This window comes from Podarcis vaucheri, assembly GCF_965113315.1.
Source record: "Podarcis vaucheri genome assembly, chromosome: 10".
Taxonomy (NCBI): domain Eukaryota; kingdom Metazoa; phylum Chordata; class Lepidosauria; order Squamata; family Lacertidae; genus Podarcis; species Podarcis vaucheri.
The window spans coordinates 68,919,262-68,939,789 of record NC_138748.1 but is presented as its reverse complement, the minus strand read 5'-3'; the positions used below and the strand labels follow the sequence as shown (position 1 = coordinate 68,939,789).

General features: G+C 47.0%; 1 protein-coding gene and 1 long non-coding RNA gene across 2 annotated transcripts in view; one reads left to right on the top strand and one right to left on the bottom strand.

Moving 5' to 3' along the window:
• The window catches only part of LOC309541196 (uncharacterized protein), a 228,940-nt gene that overhangs the window by 77,780 nt on the left and 130,632 nt on the right, over positions 1 to 20,528 (bottom strand). Inside the window, exons 56-63 of the mRNA XM_082238687.1 lie at positions 13,104 to 13,184; positions 12,944 to 13,006; positions 11,086 to 11,121; positions 8,418 to 8,471; positions 4,222 to 4,266; positions 2,672 to 2,707; positions 1,762 to 1,797; positions 1,533 to 1,592 (exon numbers count right to left, since the gene is read on the bottom strand). Coding sequence (XP_082094813.1) covers positions 1,533 to 1,592; positions 1,762 to 1,797; positions 2,672 to 2,707; positions 4,222 to 4,266; positions 8,418 to 8,471; positions 11,086 to 11,121; positions 12,944 to 13,006; positions 13,104 to 13,184 — 411 coding nt within the window. The remainder of the gene's footprint in view (positions 1 to 1,532; positions 1,593 to 1,761; positions 1,798 to 2,671; positions 2,708 to 4,221; positions 4,267 to 8,417; positions 8,472 to 11,085; positions 11,122 to 12,943; positions 13,007 to 13,103; positions 13,185 to 20,528) is intronic.
• Positions 15,987 to 20,528, top strand: part of LOC309541530 — a 43,488-nt gene continuing 38,946 nt past the window's right edge. The window contains exon 1 of the long non-coding RNA XR_014223799.1: positions 15,987 to 16,036. This is a non-coding gene — a long non-coding RNA (uncharacterized lncRNA). The remainder of the gene's footprint in view (positions 16,037 to 20,528) is intronic.

The window sequence follows — 20,528 nt, the reverse complement described above, 5'->3', positions numbered from 1 at the left end:
TCAGTGTCCGGGCAGAACGATGGAGGTGGAGACACTCCTTCAGGTATACTGGGCCGAAGCTGTTTAGGGCTTTCAAGGTCAACACCAACACTTTGAATTGTGCTCGGAAACGTACTGGAAACGTATCGGAAACGATAAGCCTCAAAGCGACTTGACAAGGTGGAATACAAGAAGTAAATAGCAATTTGGACCTAGAATCATAGAATTGTAGATTTGGAATGGATCATCAATGCAAGAATAGGCAGTTGTCTGATAGAACTTGCAACCTTGGCATTATCACAGCACCACACTCTAAGCAACTGAGCTAACCTAGATATTTCTTTCATAGCAGTGGGCATTGCAAAGCACCTAGCATGTTCGCCCAACAAGGGCAAGTCCTACACACCCCTCCTAGAAGATGTCAGGGACTGGCTGGGTGAAGAGGAGTGGTGGGAGGCACGAGCCAGGGAACCCTCAAGGGAAACCCCAGAGGAGGAAGGCTCAGAGCCCAGGGATTGGTGGTGGGACACAGAGGAGAGGTCGGAGGGAGAAGATTGGGAGGAGGTGGCTTTGGAAGCTGAAGGGGCAACAGGGGTTACTGAGCAGGAAGAGCCTGTGACAGGGAGCAGTTCAGACTCGGAGGCTGAAGCAGTGCAGAGGTGGGTCACAAGGCTGCTGGAGAATTCCAAGAGTCTGCCTCTCCGGCTGTAACAAGCTCCTTCCTGGTCTCCAAGAACATGCAGAGTAATGAGAAGAGCTGAACGAAGGCGCACAGATGCAGTTTGAGACGGCTTGGGAAACTTCCGGGAGAGGTGGAGCCTTAGAAGGGGCGGAAGGCAGGGACCTTCAGTTCACCAACTGCCCTACAGGGGAAGACCCACCGAAAGCGTTGCCGAGTTGTATGCTGTTTCCTTAACAAAGAGTTAACTTCGCCAACAACTCTGCTTCTTCATACTGACCTGTATTTGACTCCAGCCTTGACAGATAACCACCATAGGAAGCAACATTAATGAACCAATGGCCTAGGCGAACAAAAAGGCCTTAGTCTGGCAGCTAAGGATGGCCCCAGACGGGTCTCCCCAAGGAGAGCATTCCACAGTGGGGCCACCACCAAAAAGGCTTGTTCTCATGGGGTCAACCTTCACTCCTTCTTCAGGGAAGGTCTTCTGATGAAGACTGCAGGGTCAGAGCTGGCTTGTATGGGGAGAGGTGGCCTTTGGGTTTTGTGGTCCTCCGGATACATTTCCATCTCTTTGTAGCCCTCAGCTCCCTCAACTGGAAGGGAGGCCAGTTTCACTTTCCACCCTGATGGTCTACTTCAGGCCAGTCTGTTTCTTCTCTAGGAAATCTGTAGCTCTCTGGACACTGGACTATAGCTCCCTTTGTCCCTGACCGTGGGCTGTGTTGTCTGAGGATGCTGGGAATAGGAGTCTAGCAGAACCTGGAAGGTTAAACGTTCCCCACTCCTGTCTTCTGTAAAGGACTAGTTGGCTGTACAGAGAAATAAATGAAGTCTCAATATGGAGATGGAGCAGGAAAGTTGCAGAACTTACCTTGTGCCCAGGAGGTCCAGCCTGACCAACAGGTCCCCGATAGCCAATCCCTGGCTCTCCCTTTAGAAAACAGAGCAAATAAGAGAGAAGTGAATCCTGACCACACAGCATAATACACAGGTTCACATGATGCCAATAATCTGTGACTCAAATTGCAAGCAACTCTGCAAATGGAAGATGAGTTGCTTGTTCTGGGTGGCCCCTGATCCCAGCAAAGCCAATCCTTTACCTTTTGACCCATTTCTCCTTCTTCGCCTCTGGCACCCTGGTAGAGAAAAGAGCAAAAAGTAAGTTTCTAGTCTTCTTGATGCCATGAAACACTCTGGATATGTTTGGGCAATAACTGATACAGGCTTAGGGGGTGGGTGTATTCAAGCTGTAGTGCCTCTGCTCTGATCTAGCAAGGTTTTTCTTGCATCCATATCTGAGTATGTGCTGTGTGCAGCGAAAGTTGCCTGCAACTCTATGTAAAGTCCAGTTTTGGGCCCTGAACTGGGGTATCCAGTTGCTACTGTGATTGCTGGGCAGAACTGGAAGCGTTGTCAAAGAACTCCCAGCCTGTCAGAATGTCTGGACTCTCCTTCCTTTGAAGCAGAGGTTAGATGGCCATCTATCATGGATGCTTTAGCTGAGATTCCTGCATTGCAAGGGGTTATTGGGTTATTGGGATCCTCTGAATCTCCTGAGGGGCAGTTCCTCTTCCAGCGGTGGGAAAAGCCACACCTCCAGTGGAGAAGAGAGGAAAGGGGCCAGCCAAGCGAGGAAAGGGCTGGAGGATGCTGCCAATGCACGCCACTTCCGTCGCCCAGCTTGCACAGAGGGGTGAAATGCAAGGAGGGGAGGAGGCGGCTTGGGGTGCTGAAGTTCTTATGTTGGGGGAGAAGCCGGAAGGGGCCACTCCCGGATTCTGCAAGTGACTAAGATGGACACGAACTTTGTGTATCTGCACTGTAAAGAGTTTGCACAATAAAACCTGTAAAAGCCGTTTTTTATTTTGATTTTATTCTGTGAACTGCCCTGAGACCTCCAGATATAGTGTGGTATATAAATTCAATTAATGATGATGATGATGATGATGAAGAAGAAGCTGACCCTTTGGTGTCTTCTAACTTTATGATTCAATGACCTTTGTTGCTTACCTTCTCCCCTGGCTCCCCTGGTTCTCCTGGTTCCCCCTGTAAGGGAAAGAGAGAGAGCTCTCACTGTACCCTCAGGCTCAGATGTTTACACGCTTTCCATCGCACAGCAAAGATTTCAGACAGCCCCGTTCCATGTGCTCCCCTTGCACAAATGCAGAGATCAGAGCGTCTCCTTCAACTTTGCTCCTCTTGGCCAAAGCCTCTCCAAGCTGTGCCAGTTCTCCCTGTCCAACAGTGCAACGGCCCTCCGCATTTCTCCTTCCTTCTCAATGCAAGAGTGGGAAACACATGGCCCATCAGATGTTGCCAGACCCTTGATTGAAACTCTGGAAAGGTACTGCTAGTATCAGTGAAGACATCAGTGAGCCACGTGGGCCAACAGTTTGAGTCAGTATAATGCAGCCATGCAAAGCCACTTCCGCCCTGCAGAGGAGGTGGGATTGCGGGTGTCACAGCCCAGCTCCCGCCCAATTGGGGAAGCCCTGCCGGCGTCACCCCCTGGCCAGCCAATCGGCTGGCTCTGGGGGCGTGGCCTGTCCTATTTAACACAGGCTCTTTTGCCGCCTACCAGCTGTTCCTGCTTTTCCCACCCTCCTGCCCTATAAGGTTTTCGATCCTTGACCTTGCTATGGACCTCGGTTGGTCACCATTAAGGGGCCTGGTAGGAATTTTTCCACTTGGCAAAATTGGCACCAGCCGCTTGGTTTTCGTCTACCTCATAGCAAATCGTCACAACTTTCTTGGTATTGGCAGTTAGGCATTGGTATTTGGATTTGATTTGAGTTTGGATTTGATATCCCGCTTTATCACCACCCGAAGGAGTCTCAAAGCGGCTCACATTCTCCTTTCCCTTCCTCCCCCACAACAAACACTCTGTGAGGTGAGTGGGGCTGAGAGACTTCAGAGAAGTGTGACTGGCCCAAGGTCACCCAGCAGCTGCATGTGGAGGAGCGGGGAAGCGAACCCGGTTCACCAGATTACGAGTCCACTGCTCTTAACTACTACACCACACTGGCTCTCATGGTATTGTTTTGTAGATGGAAGAGGGGAGGAAGTGCCATCACCTGCCCTGCATATTAAAGGTTCCAGGGGGAGTGGTCCTGTCTGAAGCCTATGGAGGTGAGGGCCTAAGGCACGCCCCCAAGCGGTGACCCCGAGGGAGTTCCTAGTTGATGTGCATCAGCAGGACTCCCCCTATTGGTGGTTAATCCTTCCCGGACTTCAAGCAGATGGACTGGAGTCGGATATAGTTGGTTAGGACCAATGCCTAAGCCAATACCGCTCATCACCTGTAACCAATAAAGTTGTGGCCTTATTTAGCCCATTAACCTTAATAATTGTGTCATGTGTTTTTATTTCCACTGGGGGGGGGGGGACTCGCCACGCAAGGAGATCCACTAGGACATGGGGGGTGGGGGTAAGGAATTGAAGGGAGCATCTAGAATCCTGAAATCCAGCTTTCCGTAGTAGTGCAACGTTTTGCCACAAGCCCCAATTGTCGCACACGCACACATGTGCACAGATGTTGCAGCTGGTGCAAAGAAACTGACCTGTTCTCCTTTGCTGCCTTGGCTTCCAGGTGCCCCCTTTTCTCCCTGAAAAAAAACAGAATTAAAGAGAATAAAGAAACCTCGTCGTTTCCAAGCACAGTCCAGCTATGTGGAATCTTGCAGGAGCCTCTTGGGAAGCTGGCGTGATTGCGGCTGGATCTCTAAGAGCACAGTAGTGGATTTCCTCCTCCTCCATTTGGAAAAGGCAACTTTCCTCCAGGAACCAGAGGGCAAAAGGTAATGAAAAAATACCGTCTTTTCAGCTCTATAAGATGCACTTCCCCCCTCCTAACAAGTAAGGGGAAATGTGTGTGCGCCTTATGGAGCGAATGCAGGTGGGAGGCTCTGCTCAGCGCTCCCTTTAAAGAACCACGTGGAGCGTGCGTGCGGCTCTACAGGGCTTTTCCTTGAGGGGAAGGGCTGCCCTTCTCCCTCCTCAGTAAAAGCCCACACACACACTCTGTGCATTCTTTAAAGGGAGCGCGGCCCTTGGGGGAGCCTTAGCTGTGCACAGCCTCTCGCGGGCAGGGGATGAAGGCTCCCCTTGCCCGGGAGAGGCTGCGCGAGGCCAAGCAAGAAGCCAGGAAAGCCAGTGGGATTGCAGGGATCCCGCTGGCTCTCCTGGCTTCTTGTTTAGCCGCGCGAAGCCTCCGCAGGGCACGGGAAGCCTTCATCCCGCTGCCCTGTGGAGGCTTCACATGGCTACCCTTGGCTTTTGCGGGAGATGGGGGAAGGGACAGAGCACTTGGCTCTGTCCCTTCCACCCACCTCCCAGAAAAGCCTCCCAAGAGCCGCACTCCCTTTAAAGAGCGAACGCCTCTTGCGGGAGGTGGGGTTAAAGCCAGGAGGCTTGCTTTCGCTGAAGCCAGGAGGGCAAGAGGGATCGGCGCGCACCGATTCCGCTTGCTCTCCTGGCTTCAGAGATAGCCCCGCAAAGCCTCCTGAGCGAAGAGGGAGGAGCGCTCCCTCCTCGCTCAGGAGGCTTTGTGTAGCTTTTTTATTTCCCTCCCCTAAGAACTAGGTGTGTCTTATGGTCCGGTGCATCTAATAGAGCGAAAAATACGGTATATCAAGGCAGCAGGGCTTCCTTGCTGGTGGTTGTCCCTGGAATCTCACTGACTGTGCACAGAAGCATTTGCAAGCCAACCCACGTTTTACAGGTGATTTAGGAACATAGGGAGATGCCCTGAAGGAGCGTCTCCACCCCCATCATTCTGCCCGGACGCTGAGGTCCAGCGCCGAGGGCCTTCTGGTGGTTCCCTCATTGCGAGAAGCAAAGCTACAGGGAACCAGGCAGAGGGCCTTCTCGGTGGTGGCGCCCGCCCTGTGGAACACCCTCCCGTCAGATGTCAAAGAGATAAACAACTACCTGACATTCAGAAGACATCTTGAGGCAGCCCTGTTCAGGGAAGTTTTAATGTGTGACATCTTAGTGTATTTTTGGTCTTTGTGGAAGCCGCCCAGAGTGGCTGGGGAAACCCTGTTCAGGGAAATTTTAATGTGTGACATCTTAGTGTATTTTAATACTTTGTTGGAAGCTGCCCAGAGTGCCTGGGGAAACTCAGCCAGATGGGCGGGGTACAAATGAATAATAATAATAATAATAATAATAATAATAATAATGATGATGATGATGATGCCTTATCCTCCCTCAGACCATTGTTCCATCTAGCTCAGTACAGTGGTACCTCGGGTTACATACACTTCAGGTTACATATGCTTCAGGTTACAGACTCCGCTAACCCAGAAATAGTGCTTCAGGTTAAGAACTTTGCTTCAGGATGAGAACAGAAATCGTGCTTCGGCGGCGCGGCAGCGGCAGGAGGCCCCATTAGCTAAAGTGGTGCTTCAGGTTAAGAACAGTTTCAGGTTAAGAACGGACCTCCGGAACGAATTAAGTACTTAACCCGAGGTACCACTGTACTGGCTACACTGACTGCCAACAGCTCTCCAGGGTTTCAGAAAGGGGCCATTCCCAGTCTGACCTGGAGATATCGGGGATTGAACCTAGAACGTTCTCCATGCAAGGCTGAAGCTCTGCCACTGAGCTACGGCCGTCCTGTGACTTCCCTGCCACTGTTCTTATTAGTGAAATTATGAGTGTCCCAAGAGACCGTGTGGCCTGGCTGTGCTGTCAACGGAGGGCCATCTATTAAGAACTATTAATGCTGGCAGTTGGCTCAAAGGTCCCCAAAGCGAAAGCGCTGCATGATTGACAATTGTCTTTGCGGTACAATAACGTCCGGAACCTTGCAATATCTGAGACAGTAACACGCAATTTAAAAGGATCTGAAGACCCTGAATGTTTCTATGTTGGGTTTTTTTCACCGGTGGAAGTTATTCTCTTATGCTACTGCAATAATGTGCAACGTTTGAACCTCATAATCCTGAATGAAATTGTTCTGTTCCATTGTTCAGCTGCATGCTTTGATGTACCGTATTTTTCGCACCATAGGACGCACTTTTTCCCTCCTAAAAAGCAAGGGAAAATGTGTGTGCGTCCTATGGAATGAATGCAGGGGGGAGGCAGGCGGGAAAAGCCCCCAAGAGCCGCACACAAGCTCCGTGCGCTCTTGCGGGCTTTTCAACAGGAGGGAGAAGGGACTGACTGGCGGCATCAGTCCCTTCTCCCACCTCCCAGAAAAGCCAGGAGAAGCCGCAATCTCTTTAAAGGGTTTGCACGGCTTCTGCGGGCTTTTGGGAGAGGTGAGGGAATCCCCCCACCTCCCAGTAAAGCCAGGAAAGCCCTGTGCAGCCCCTCCGCCAAGGAGAGGCTGCACAGGGCTAAAGGGGAAGCCAAAACAGCGAGAGGAATCCATCCCGCTCGCTGCCTTGGCTTCCTCCATAGCTGCGCGCAACCCCTCTGCCAAGGAGAGGCTGCACGGGGCTATGGATTCTTTAGCCCTGCACAGCGTCTCCCGGCAAGGAGAGGCTGCACGGGGCTAGGGGAAGCCAAAACAGCGAGCGGGATCCATCCTGCTCACTGCCTTGGCTTGATCCATAGCTGCACGCAACCCCTCCGGCAGGGAGAGGTTGTGTGCAGCCTGTATGCTGCTCTTTGGGGCTGCGGGGGGGGGGGAAGATTTTTTTTCTTGAATTCCCCCCCTAAAAACTGGGTGCGCCCTATGGTCCGGTGCGCCCTATGGTGCGAAAAATACGGTATATCTTGGGATGCAATGGCCTTTTAGTAATTCTAGATTTTATTTTATTTTATTTATTTATTTATTTATTTATTTATTTATTTATTTATTTATTTATTATGCTTTATTAACCATAGTTCCATCCATACATCTAAGACATTTTGTAGTCTGTAGATCAAACCCATCAAAATAAATATTCCAACAAAAAAGTATATACCTTTGTAAATTTAACTTCCTGTCCTTCTCAACATCTTTTCACTCTAATAAACTTATCAGCAAAATCATGATAAAATATTAATATGCATCTTTGTATATATATATATCTATTTAACCCATTTAACTTTTATTTGCAGAGCTTGTTCAAAAGCTGCTACCGAACTCAAGATTGCAACACTTATTTTTTTAAGTTTCCAGTTAACTGGATAACTGGCCTTTTAGTTATTCAATAAAATGAGTATATATTTTTAAGAAAGGAGAGCAGAAAAGAGGAACCGTCTGGACCTGCTCCAGGCTGCAAAACAACAACAACAAAAACCTAAAGATGTAAATCAAATTTTGGATAGATTTCTGGGGATGTCAGAAATATACTCAGAGTCGAGTGTGGATTTCATGCTCTTTATTCAGCTCATAGTAGTGAGGAATGGAAGTTCCCCCAAAATGTCTGCTTTATATACATTATTTGCACAATGGGCCCCACGTGATTGGCTAATTCTGGGATTCTCCTGTAGGCCAATCAGGTTGCGGATTCACTTCCATCTGGAGTTGGATTGGGTGGCTCCTGCGGCCCAATCAGACTGCTGCATTCTGAATCCTATTGTTCTAGGACCAATCAGACTGCTGCATTCTGAATCCTATTGTTCTAGGACCAATCAGACTGCTGCATTTTGGATCCTATTCAACTCAGTACATAACATGTGTAGAGCTTGGAGAAGCAATTCACCCTCTCTCCATTGCATCAGTCTAGGTCGCATCAGCCAAAGAGGTTCGCTACCACAACCACACAGCTTTTTATGTTTTGGCATCTATTGACAAAAAAATAATTAAAAAATTGCAAACCTTTTGACCTTGAACTGGCAGGGAATCAGGATCCACCATGTCTGACCTTTGCTTCTAAAGAGAGAAAACCTTGTTAATTTTATATCTTTGGATTTTTACATTTCATCTCAAAATGCTTTTCTTCCCCTGAGCCGTTGAGACAGTTTCAGGCCCACCTCATAATACTAGAGCCCAATGGGGCCACCCAACCATGGGATGTGATCCATGAGAGGCAGTCAAATACAACATTCCTTGTTTTCCTAGAGTGGACATGCAAGGGCATGCTTGGTCCAGCCAGTCAAAACTTCCTGTTCCTCCTGGGCTGGAGCATCCTTCCTTTTGCATGTGATAGAAGGTGACTGTGACCTAACCTGTCCAGGTAACAAAAGGATGAGTCATGCAGCACTCTCTCTCTCTCTCTCTCTCTTCTTCGTTTGACCAGCTTTCAGCTAGGACTGCTCTGCTAGCTCTCAGCTGGCAGAAGCACTGGGATTATTCCCCCATATGGGGTAGATCCACATGTACATATTTGTAACTAAGTTTGCCTTCAGGGATCCATCTGTGAACTGATGTAAGTAAACTTCTTTTATTGACTTTGAATAAGATTGTGGCATCTTTATTCTTTTAAGAGGGATTCAAGGGAACTTACCAGGAACGTACAATTTACCAGGAACGTACAATTCAGTCTGAGACGGATTGAATTGTATAATAGTGAGAGGCTCACACGAGCCTGCAACCAGCTATCTGATGTGCATATAAAAAGGGGGGATGTAACTCTGCTACATAAAGGAACTTGCCAGCACAAGTTAGGAAGGATATTAATAAACACTATATCCTCTCCTGTCACCCCGAACATTCCTACACCAACAAAGCTTAATGCTACAAACAGGGGCACTTGGCCCAGTTTATACTTTTTTATTATTATTAAAGATTTTCTCGTATTTTTTCCATGTAACATTTTTACAAATCAGTTTCATAAAATGCTGGAGAGGGTCACCTCCACAGGCACATACCTCCACATGTGGTGGGAGTGCTCCAAAATCCAACTTTTTGGCCCAGTTTATATACCTTAAGCCGGCCCAGGCAAAACACACACACTGTCTACAATAGGTCGCCTTAATGCTGCAATTAGCGAATCACAACACTGGCCCTATCTCAGTAGGGCTTGGCAGCCTGCCAGCTACTAACAATGTCACTGGAGGGTCATAACAGCCTGTATAGTGTAAGCAACCAACAAGCTAATATCGTCAAACTTCAGTAACTTTTCCGTTATTTCCAAAAATTTATACACTGCAAGATTGTAAAAGGCCTCAGAGCAGTATATGTGTAAATGGACACCATACATATAACATGAGTACTGCCCAGAATATAAATAAAAAATATCATATTTTATTTCTTCACTGATTTTACTCACAGGACTTGCATATGTGTTATATGTGTAACTTATAACAGTTACCGTATTTTTCGCCCTGTAGGACGCACTTTGTCCCCTCCAAAAATGAAGGGGAATTGTGTGTGCGTCCTATGGGGCGAATGCAGGTTTTCGCTGAAGCCTGGAAAGCGAGAGGGGTCGGTGCGCACCGACTCTTCTCGCTCTCCAGGCTTCAGGAGAGCCCCAGCACCAGCCCCACAAGGTCGGGGGACAGCGGGGAGGCGGAACGCCGCCATCCCACTGTCTCCCGATGTGGTTTGGAGGCTGACGGCGGGGAGACGCGTGCTTCTCCCCGCCGCCAGCCCCGCCAGCTCCGGGGACAGCTGGGAGGCGCAGCGCGTCTTCCCGCTGTCCCCGGACCTGGTCTGCAGGCAGGCGGCGGGGAAAAGAGCGCTTCTCCCCACTGCCAGCCCCACAAGCGCCTGGGGGGGAAATAATTTTTTTTTTCTTTATTTCCCCCCAAAAAAACTTGGTGCGTCCTATGGGCCGGTGCATCCTACGGTATATAAGAACTGGCAAAAGAGCTTCTTCCGTAATGGTGAAATAAAAAAATTCCACAATGAGAAAAAACAAGAACAACCCAAAGCTGAATGGTGGAAGATTCAGAGCAGACAGAAGAAAGTCCTTCAAACAGAGCAGGCATGTCCAACAGGTAGATCACTGGTAGATCACTGGCTCCCCCCAAAGAAGCTAAACTCCCCTAAAAAAAGCTCAACAATTTGAACATGAACCCCCAAAAATGGAGGTATATCACTGCCAGTTTTTAACTCTGTGAGTAGATCGCTGTCTCTTGGGAGTTGGCCACCCCTGATAGCGCATAGCTAATCTACTGAATTCATTCCCCAAGTGATGGCATAGCTGTCAACGTTTCCCTTTTTTTAAGGGAAATTCCCTTATTCCGAATAGGATTCCTTGGAAGAAAAGGGAAAAGTTGACAGCTATGAGTGATGGCCACCAACTTAGGATGACTTTAAAAGAGGATCAAACAAATTCATAGAGGACTGATTGTCTCTTGGACATACCCCATACCAGGAATAAGGGACGTCCCATCCCATTTTGCCGCCTGAGGCAAAAAGGGAAGCTGCCTTGCCCCTTGCCAAAGCCTTGCTTACTGCTCCATGCTTCTCTGGCGGCAGCAGCAGCAGGGTCAGGCTGGGCACAGGCTGGGGTGCCACCCCACGGGACTCTGCCACCCAAGGCGGCTGCAGGAATCACAGCTAAGAATTGAGAGTTACCTGCTGTTGCAAAAAGGGTTACCTTAATTCTCCTTGCTCCGTGAGGCCCAGGATAAGCCTTGAAAGAGAGGAGGGGGGAAATCACATGTGCACAGGGAGGAATGGATGAGAAATCAAATTCTAGGCATATAAGGCTAGTGAAATCTGTCTGTTGAGGTTCTTGTGGTTCTCAAACTTAATCCGTTCCAGAAGTCCGTTCCAAAACCAAAGCGTTCCAAAACCAAGGTGTGCTTTCCCACAGAAAGTAATGCAAAACCGCAGTGGCGTAGTGTGGGGGTTGCGGGGGGGCTGGCCGCACCGGGCGCAACATCTGGGGGTTAGGGGGCACAAATTACTTGCCTTGCCTCGGGTGCTGACAACCCACGCTACGCCACTGCAAAAACGGATTAACCCATTCCAGACTTTTAAAAAAACAACCCCTAAAACAGCAATTTAACATGAGTTTTGCTATCTAACGAGACCATTGATCCATAAAATGAAAGCAATAAACGATGTGCTGCAGTCACACAATCAATCAATCAATCAGTAGCTGAACTGGGTTCTACACAGTTACACACACACACACACACACACACACACACGAGCCACAAAAACAAAAATGCAAAATAAATAGCAAAAGCAGACAGACCTCAGCATAACACTCAAAACGGAAGCGTGGCACTCAAATCGGAAGTGCAACACTCAAAACGGAGCACATTCGGCTTCTGAAAAGAGTTCGCAAACCGGAACGCTTACTTCCGGGTTTGCAGGGTTTGGGTTCCAAGTTGTTTGAGTACCAAGGCGTTTGAGAAGCAAGGCGCCACTGTAGTCCTTATGAGAATTCATGAGCAGAGCATCCCTCTCCTAATACACATTAATTGGCCACCCCAGTCTTTGCACGGGATTCCAAGGGGTTTGGGGCATTCAGCCAGGGTCTGTGTTCCTTCGGGGGAAATGAGGTACCACAGAGTTTGCAGTATCTTTGAAATATGCTTTATTTGCACATATTTACACCGGAAACTTCCAATGGAGAGTGATTTCATAGAATTCACATCTCAGAAGGCACTCATCCTTCAAATGGGCACAAGATATAGGACATAATATACAATTTGAGGACTGGGGGAAATTGTGGAAAACAGATTTAAAATTTACAGATTGTTCCCTTCTGAAAGAAAATTATATGAAAATGATGTATAGGTGGTATATAACACCAGTACAGATAGCACAAATGTATAAAACCGGCTCTAACATTTGTTGGAAATGTAAAAAAAAGAAGGGACTTTTTATCATATGTGGTGGGAATGCAAAGAAGTTAAAAAAAATTGGTAAATGATATATAATGAATTGAAGAAAATGTTTAAAATGATATTCATTTTTTTTAAAAAAAGAAGCATTTTTGTTAGGGATTGTAGGACAAGACCTGCCAAGGAAAATAAGGAACTTATTTATGTATGCAACTACAGCAGCAAGAGTCTTGATAGCACAAGGATGGAAGAATGAGAAAACTCCGACAAAAGAACAGTGGCAAGAAAAATTGATTAACTATGCAGAACTCGCTAAACTGACATACAAATTGCGAGACAAGGACAACTGTGATTTCAAGGAAGAATGGGAACTTTTCACAAATTATTTAAAAACACAACGAAACGAACTGGACTCCTTGGCAGGTTTTGAATCAACACACACAAATTTATTGTTGATAACACGATGGACAGATCTGTAAGGTTATATACAGTTTTATAATAAGCAGAGAAAATATGTGCAGTGAAATCAGAGAGGAGCTGAGGGATGTCTGGGGGGGGGAAGGGGGGAGAAATTATGTAGGCGATTATATGGCTTGATAATTGTTACGTGGAAATTGAGCAATAATTTTTTTTTTAAAAAAAATAGAAATAACTCACCCCATAACTGGCATGGTGATCCAACAGGGCTCCCCTAATCCCAAGCGCACCAGGAGAACGCACCTGCGCAGCCACAATAAAAAGTAAGTCACACGTTTTGCTTGTTTGGTAACGAAATCAACACCTCCTGGGGCTCAGAGGTAAAGAGGGAGATCTTTACCTCAAGGCTCCGAGTCTCTGCCGTCCTTCGGACTCTGCCGTTGCCTCTGTCCTCGGGATCAGAATGGCCGCCGGCATTTTCCTGCTTGAAGGAAGACAGCATTGGCCAAAAAGGAAAAAAACATTCACAGGAGTTCCCTGGATTATGTTGAATCCCTGATTAATAATAAGCCCAGTATTTGAGTTTGAATCAATATATTAATCAATAAGATGGATCAGGCCAGTGGCCCATCTAGTCCATCGTCCTGTTTTCACAATGGCCAGCCAAGATGCCTGTGGGAAACCAGAAAGCAGGATTCGAACACAGGAGCAACTCTCCCCTCCTGTGATAGATAGATAGCTACGGTCAGAGACCAGCTTATAAAACACACTTGGGGGTACAGTCACAGAAGGAAAACAAACAATTAAAACAATGTACAACAATAAATTTAAAATTTATAAATGCGATAAGTGTATAGACACTTAAAACTTTAAGATAAGCTACCGCAGAGAGAGGGGACGCGGGTGGCGCTGTGGGCTAAACCACAGAGCCTAGGACTTGCCAATCAGAAAGTCAGCGGTTCGAATCCCTGCGACGGGGTGAGCTCCCGTTGTTCGGTCCCTCTCCTGCCAACTAGCAGTTTGAAAGCACGTCAAAGTGCAAGTAGATAAATAGGTACTGCTCAGGTGGGAAGGTAAACGGTGTTTCTGTGCGCTGCTCTGGTTCACCAGAAGCGGCTTAATCATGCTGGCCACATGACCTGGAAGCTGTACGCTGGCTTCCTCAGCCAATACAGTGAGATGAGCGCCGCAACCCCAGAGTCGGCCATGACTGGACCTAATAGTCAGGGGTCCCTTTACTTTTACCTTACCGCAGAGAGATGACCCAGAGTCTCCCATGGAACCGAGTTTGGGGATTTTCTTAATGAACTAGTTTGAGTCGGGAGATGGACTGCGCCTACAGATCTGTACATAGAATCTGGTGACCATCCGGGTCGTCTTCTCATATTTGCCTAACAGGAAAAGGTCAATTTTTTGCTTTTCTGGGAGGTCAGCGAGCCTCACCAGTAGGGGATTAGTGGTCTCACTACATGCCTCTTCATAAAAGGGACATCTAAAGAACAACTGCTCTGGGCTTCCTATCTCCCCCAATGAACAGGTGCAAAGTCTCTGAGCATATGGGATTTTTTCTAAGGCTCCTTCCAGGACCGGTGATGGCAGAGCTGAGTTTCTGGTGAGTGTAAAGGCCCTTCTTGCATTTTTAGATACGAGAAAGAAGATATATCTGTTAAGTTGTGGGTGAACATATCAGCGATTCTTCAAACAGCTCTTGGGTTCAGCCAGCCTGCTTATATAGAGCTCCACTACAATGCAACTGTAACACTTTCTGTAACTATCCAATCACTGAACGTCACTTTCAATCCCTTATTTGCATATGTGGACCTGAGTGAAAACTATCTACAGTATCCCCCTGCTGGCCCAGGGTGAGAACTTCAGTACATAACAATATCCTCCCTCTTGTGGTTTCCAGCAATTGAAGCGTTCCTGACTCTGACTGCGCATTACAGGCGGTTGGACAATAATAATAATACTACCGTAATAATTTTATTTTTGTACACAGCCCATCTGATTGGGTTTGCCCAGCTACTCTGGGCAGCTTCCAGCATATGCAACAGCATAGTAAAACAAGGACAATATGACCTCGGGGTCTCTTCCAACTGCAATTCTGTGACTCTATGACTCATTATGTGGCAGCTTCCTATGTTCCTATGAACTAAACTAGGAGACCAGTAACTGTCAGATTCTCAGGCCGCAGTCAGAGGTAACTGGCCACACTCCAGGCATTCGGCTTGAGATCCTGTTGACCTCCCCGTCTGCGTCTCCCGGCAGGATACAGGCAAGGTCACCAATCGGCGATCCCACTCAGCGTGAGAGGGACACACCTCTCCCCCTCCTCCCTGCTTCCCTCAGGGAGGGGGAAAGAGACAGACAGAAATCTATTTACATGTCTTTATTTCTGTCATTGCAGCAGTACAGAGAAACGTGTCTGCACTCTCCAGTCTCCAACAGTAGAGTGATAAACTCCACCCCTGTACTTCCAGTACAGGTCAGATGACACTCTGAGCTAACATCCGGTGCTCAGTACAGTGAATAGACTGCCCCTTTGTTCCAATAGTACAGTCCCAAACATCAACATCCTGTTTTGCATTCCAGGCAGCTGCAGCTCGCTCTTGCATTGCTGCTTTTTCCTGACAGTAACATCTGCTATGTTGGCCCAAAACCCCAATTTCAAATCCTGGCATCTGCGGACTAAGTCTGGAATAGATTCCCATCCTAAAGCTCTGGGGAACTGCTGCCCCCAGTCACTGTGAACAAGACTGAGCGAGGCAGCCGAGGAATATCAACTTCTCGTGTTCCTATGTCAAGGTGAAACATGAAACAATGGCAGTGAAGGCTATGAACGAGGGCAATGATCTACCTGACCATTGTGGTAGTTTTTTAGAGGGCTGGTGTCAAGGACTGGCTGGGTGGGGAAAAGTGGTAGGTGCCACACACCCAAGAGCAGGGGTCAGCAAACTTTTTCAGCAGGGGGCCAGTCCACTGTCCCTCAGACCTTGTGGAGGGCCGGGCTATATTTTGAAAAAAAAAATATGAACGAATTCCTATGCCCCACAAATAACCCAGAGATGCATTTTAAATAAAAGCACACATTCTACTCATGTAAAAACTCGCTGATTCCCGGACCGTCCATGGGCCGGATTTAGTAGGTGACTGGGCCGGATCCGGCCTCCGGGGCTTAGTTTGCCTACCCATGCCCAAGAGTCCCCCCCCCAGGAAGGAGGACAGAAGAAGGAGGAGGAGGTTTCCGAGCACAATTCAAAGTGTTGGTGTTGACCTTTAAAGCCCTAAATGGCCTCGGCCCAGTAGACCGGAAGGAGCGTCTCCACCCCCATCGTTCTGCCCACCCAGATGCTGAGGTCCAGCACCAAGGGCCTTCTGGTAGTTCCCTCACTGTGAGAAGCCACGTTACAGGGAACCAGGCAGAGGGCCTTCTTGGTGGTGGCACCCGCCCTGTGGAACGCCCTCCCACCAGATGTCAAAGAGAACAACAACTACCAGACTTTTAGAAGACATCTGAAGGCAGCCCTGTTTAGGGAAGCTTTTAACGTTTAATAATAATAATAATAATAATAATAATAATAATAATAATAATATATTATTTGTACCCCGTCCATCTGGCTGGGTTTCCCCAGCCACTCTGGGCGGCTTCCATAAAACCAAAAATACACTAAAATATCACACATTAAAAATATCACACATTAAAAGCCTCCCCTGATATGCCCTGCCTTAAGGTCCCAAGTCACAAGGTGGTTAGATTGGTCTCAACTAGGGCCAGGGCCTTTTCAGTACTGGCCCTGACTTGGTGGAACGCTCTGTTACAAGAGACTAGGGCCCTGCGGGACTTCACATCTTTCCTCAGGGCCTGCAAGACAGCTCTTCTACCTGGCCTTTGCTTTGGACTCAGTCTGACCCTTATATTCCCCTCCCCTTACGGTTTTGATCTATGGGCTACTATCAAAATGAGGCTGCATTTTAAATTGTATTTTAACCCGTATTTTAATAAAATGGTTTTTGGTTTGTTTGTTTTCCCTATTATGTTTTATTGTAATTTTATTGGTGTTAGATGCCCTGAGCCCAGCTCTGGCAGGGGAGAGCAGGGTATTGAAAAAAAATTATTATTATGATTTGTTATGTACTGAGTTGAATAGGATCCAAAATGCAGCAGTCTGATTGGTCCTAGAACAATAGGACCCAGAATGCAACAGTCTGATTGGTCCACAGGAGCCACCCAATCCAGCTCCAGGTGGAATTGAATCCACAACCTGATTGGCCTACAAATGAATCCTGGAATTAGCCAATCAAGTGTAATAATGTAAATAATGTATATAAAGCCGACATTCTGGGGGAACTTCCATTCCTCCTCACCACTATGAGCTGAATAAAGAGCATGAAATCCACTCTCGACTCAGAGTATATTTCATTATTTTTATTAGTAGTAGTAGTATACTGTGGCTGGGGGGCAGGATCCAGAGGGAGAGGTCAGAGGCGAAGGGTGAGGCCAGTGGTCAGTTTCAGCAATGTTTCCAGCTCATAGCTGTCAACTTTTACCTTTACTTGAGAGGAATCCTATTCAGAGTAAGGGAATTTCCCTTTAAAAAAGGGAAACGTTGACAGCTATGTTCCAGCTGAATGAGACGAGCCAGTGTTGTGACTTTCTGTGAATAAAAGCCAACTGCATTTCATGACTCAGATTCTCTCCTGGCCTGTGGATGACCTGTGTTCGCCCAAGAGCTCCTTGACCCCTGGCTTGCCTGATTTCAAATGTCCCTACCAAATCACGAAGTTGGAAGCTTGTGAATGGGATATCTTTATAAATTACACGGAAAAAGAAGCCTTCCAGAGCATCACTTGGCTTAGCGTAGATTAAATCCCACTGGCAATCAGACTGTTTCTCCAAGATTTACAATCTAGATACTGTTATCAGGGGGGAAATTGATTTACTAAGTATGTTCATGGTGTTGTAAACAAAATCTGCCCTTTTTCCCTTATGGGGTATCCAAGAGCCCATATAGAGTCCTTACGTAGCTTCCCTATTGGTAGGAGAAAATAACAGAGGCTAACCAGAGAGAATTGAGAAGCAAAGCACTAGTAAGCCTGATCTTTATTGATCTGTTGCAACAGGGTGCTCCCCTCACACGCAGGAAAGGAGGGAGAATCCAGAACAAAGGTGTGCCTGCCCTTATATAGACGTTTTAAATTGCCTTCCCTGGAGCTCAAGACCACCCCTCTATACATCATACATACATCACAGAAGGGGTGTAACCCCAAGACACCCCCCCAATACATCATACCTACATCACAGAAAAGGCGGTCTACAGCAGAAATCTGAGTGCATTGTTTATCTCGTCTGACAGGTTACCTGTTAATGCTGACTTGATTGGATACCCTGGGGAGCCTAGCTAGTATTTTGTAATGATGAATACTTAGTTCCTGAGCCAGGTCACAGGCTACCATATTCAAACACAGACAGGATTTGTGAAGGAAAAGACAATGGGGAGGATTTTCCATTTTCCTTTGACCTTGCAGAGAAAACATTTGGTCAGTTTGGGAATCAAAAATGGTTTCAAGTCGGTCTTCCTGTGTTGATCTATGTACGTGCTTGGTTGGTACATTTATGAACATTTATTATAGATCTAAGACTTTAAAATTCTTATCACAAGGGTTAGCAGAAAGTCGTGATTCGAATCAAGGAGTCAAGCCAAAGCTGTGTAAAGAAGGCTTGTATTCCCTATGTAGAAGTTAATTTGAAAATATTTGTTTTTTGAAGTTAGTTATCTACTTTTTGTTTTTATTCCTTTTCTGTTTTCTTTGTTTTCCTTTTCCTTTTATTTGTGTATAATGGATGTATCTACATGTTTGCAATAAAGAAATTTAAAAAAATTATCATGGAAAAAAAACCACGAAGTTGGAAGCTTGCTTTTGGAAAAAACAAGCAAACCTGTTTTCTGTTCACAGCATCATGCGCCAGCTGTCAGATACTGCCAAACTCCACACCACGGGACAGCCAACTATCCCAGCTGTGAGTCGGCCCTCTTGGTGGATATTGCAAATACTCTCTAAGTTCTCAGCCTCCCAAAACTTAGCCTCTCTTTACTGTGCTTTCGGTGTGATGTGATAGGAAGCAAACACAGCAAGAGGAAGGGGCATGTTACAAAACCTTCCGCTGTGCCAACCCTCAGTTCCACAGGTGGCAAGCAATTTCAGCAAGCAGCATGAGCAGCCATCCATCAGGTCCCACATTCTGAATGGAGATTTGTGGCTAGATGGGGGCAGGGGAATGATTCATCAAACGCTTAAAGCGTTAAGCGAAATACAGACGCAAGGAAGGAAGAAGGGGACGGAAGGAGGAGCTGGAGTGGAACAGAAGCTAGAAAGTGCCTTGTTCATTCAACTTCAGAGGAAGCAAAACTCTGGCAAGTTTTGAGGGACACAGAGGAGAGAGGGGTTTTGCCACCCTCAGAGGCTGTGTCACACAATCCCAAGACACGCATAACGTTTAACCTTTAATTTTGACAAGGGCTGGTTTTCAACATCATTATATATCACCAGCTGAACATTTCCTTTTTCTTTTTTCTCTTTTTAAATAAATTTTATTAGTATTTTCCACACAACAACGGCAACACAAAAAATATCGAAAAATAACAAAACACAAAAACCAACATTCAGGGGGAAAAAACAAATCCATATCTTACAAGTTAATAAATAGAAACACTAAAAAGAAAAACAAACATTGACTTCCAGAATAGAAGTTTAAACGGGGAAATAAATGTACTTGTAGTATTTTCATTATTGTAATAGTTATTATTATTTCTTATCGGTAGAAGGCAATGTTAATGTAGGCTTCTTTGTTTTGCTGTGTAATTTTTTTAAGCCAATAAAAAAAGAAGAGTTTGCTGGATCCGGCCAATGGCCCATCTAGTCCGTCATCCTGCTCTCACAGGGGCCAAAAAGATGCCCTAATGTGAAGCCCACAGGTAAAGGTAAAGCGACCCCTGACTGTTAGGTCCAGTTGTGACCAACTCTGGGGTTGCGGCGCTCATCTCGCTTTACTGGCTGAGGGAGCCGGCATACAGCTTCCAGGTCATGTGGCCAGCATGACTAAACTGCTTCTGGCGAACCAGAACAGCACACGGAAACGCCGTTTACCTTCCCGCCAGAGCGGTACCTATTTATCTACTTGCACTTTGACGTGCTTTCGAACTGCTAGGTTGGCAGGAGCAGGGGCCAAGCAACAGGAGCTCACCCCGTTGTGGGGATTCAAACCGCCGACCTTCTGATCAGCAAGTCCTAGGCTCTGTGGTTTAACCCACAGCGCCACCCACATCCCTCATGAAGCCCATAAGCCGGATGCAATCACAAGAGCCCTTTTCCCTCCTGCAGTTTTCAGTAGCTGGTATTCAGAAGAATTTCCTGCACTGTGCAGGATTATCTGCTGTCCAGTTGCTTTAGCTCACTGGTTCCCAAACTTTTTTGACCCCCAGTCACCTTGGTTCCATGAACCCCGTAGAAGGGATCGCCCAACCTATTTCCTCTCTCTTTTATTATTACAGACTCTGGTAGAGTCCTCTCTAAACTGCTCTATAGCCCCTCGGTTCCAATTAAAACCGGCTGTTAATGAAAGCGTGCTACCTGGCTGTAATTCACCCACCTTAGCATTGCTCGCGAGTGGCTGTGGGGTTATTTAAACGCCTCCAGAATGGGAAGCAAGGGAAGAGGAGGAGGCGGAGGGGCTTCGCAGTCGGTTCAGATCAACTGCTCCCTCTTGAAGGCAACGTGAGTTTTTTAATAGCTGATGGCAGGCAAGGGCATCGTTGGAAAGAGAGAT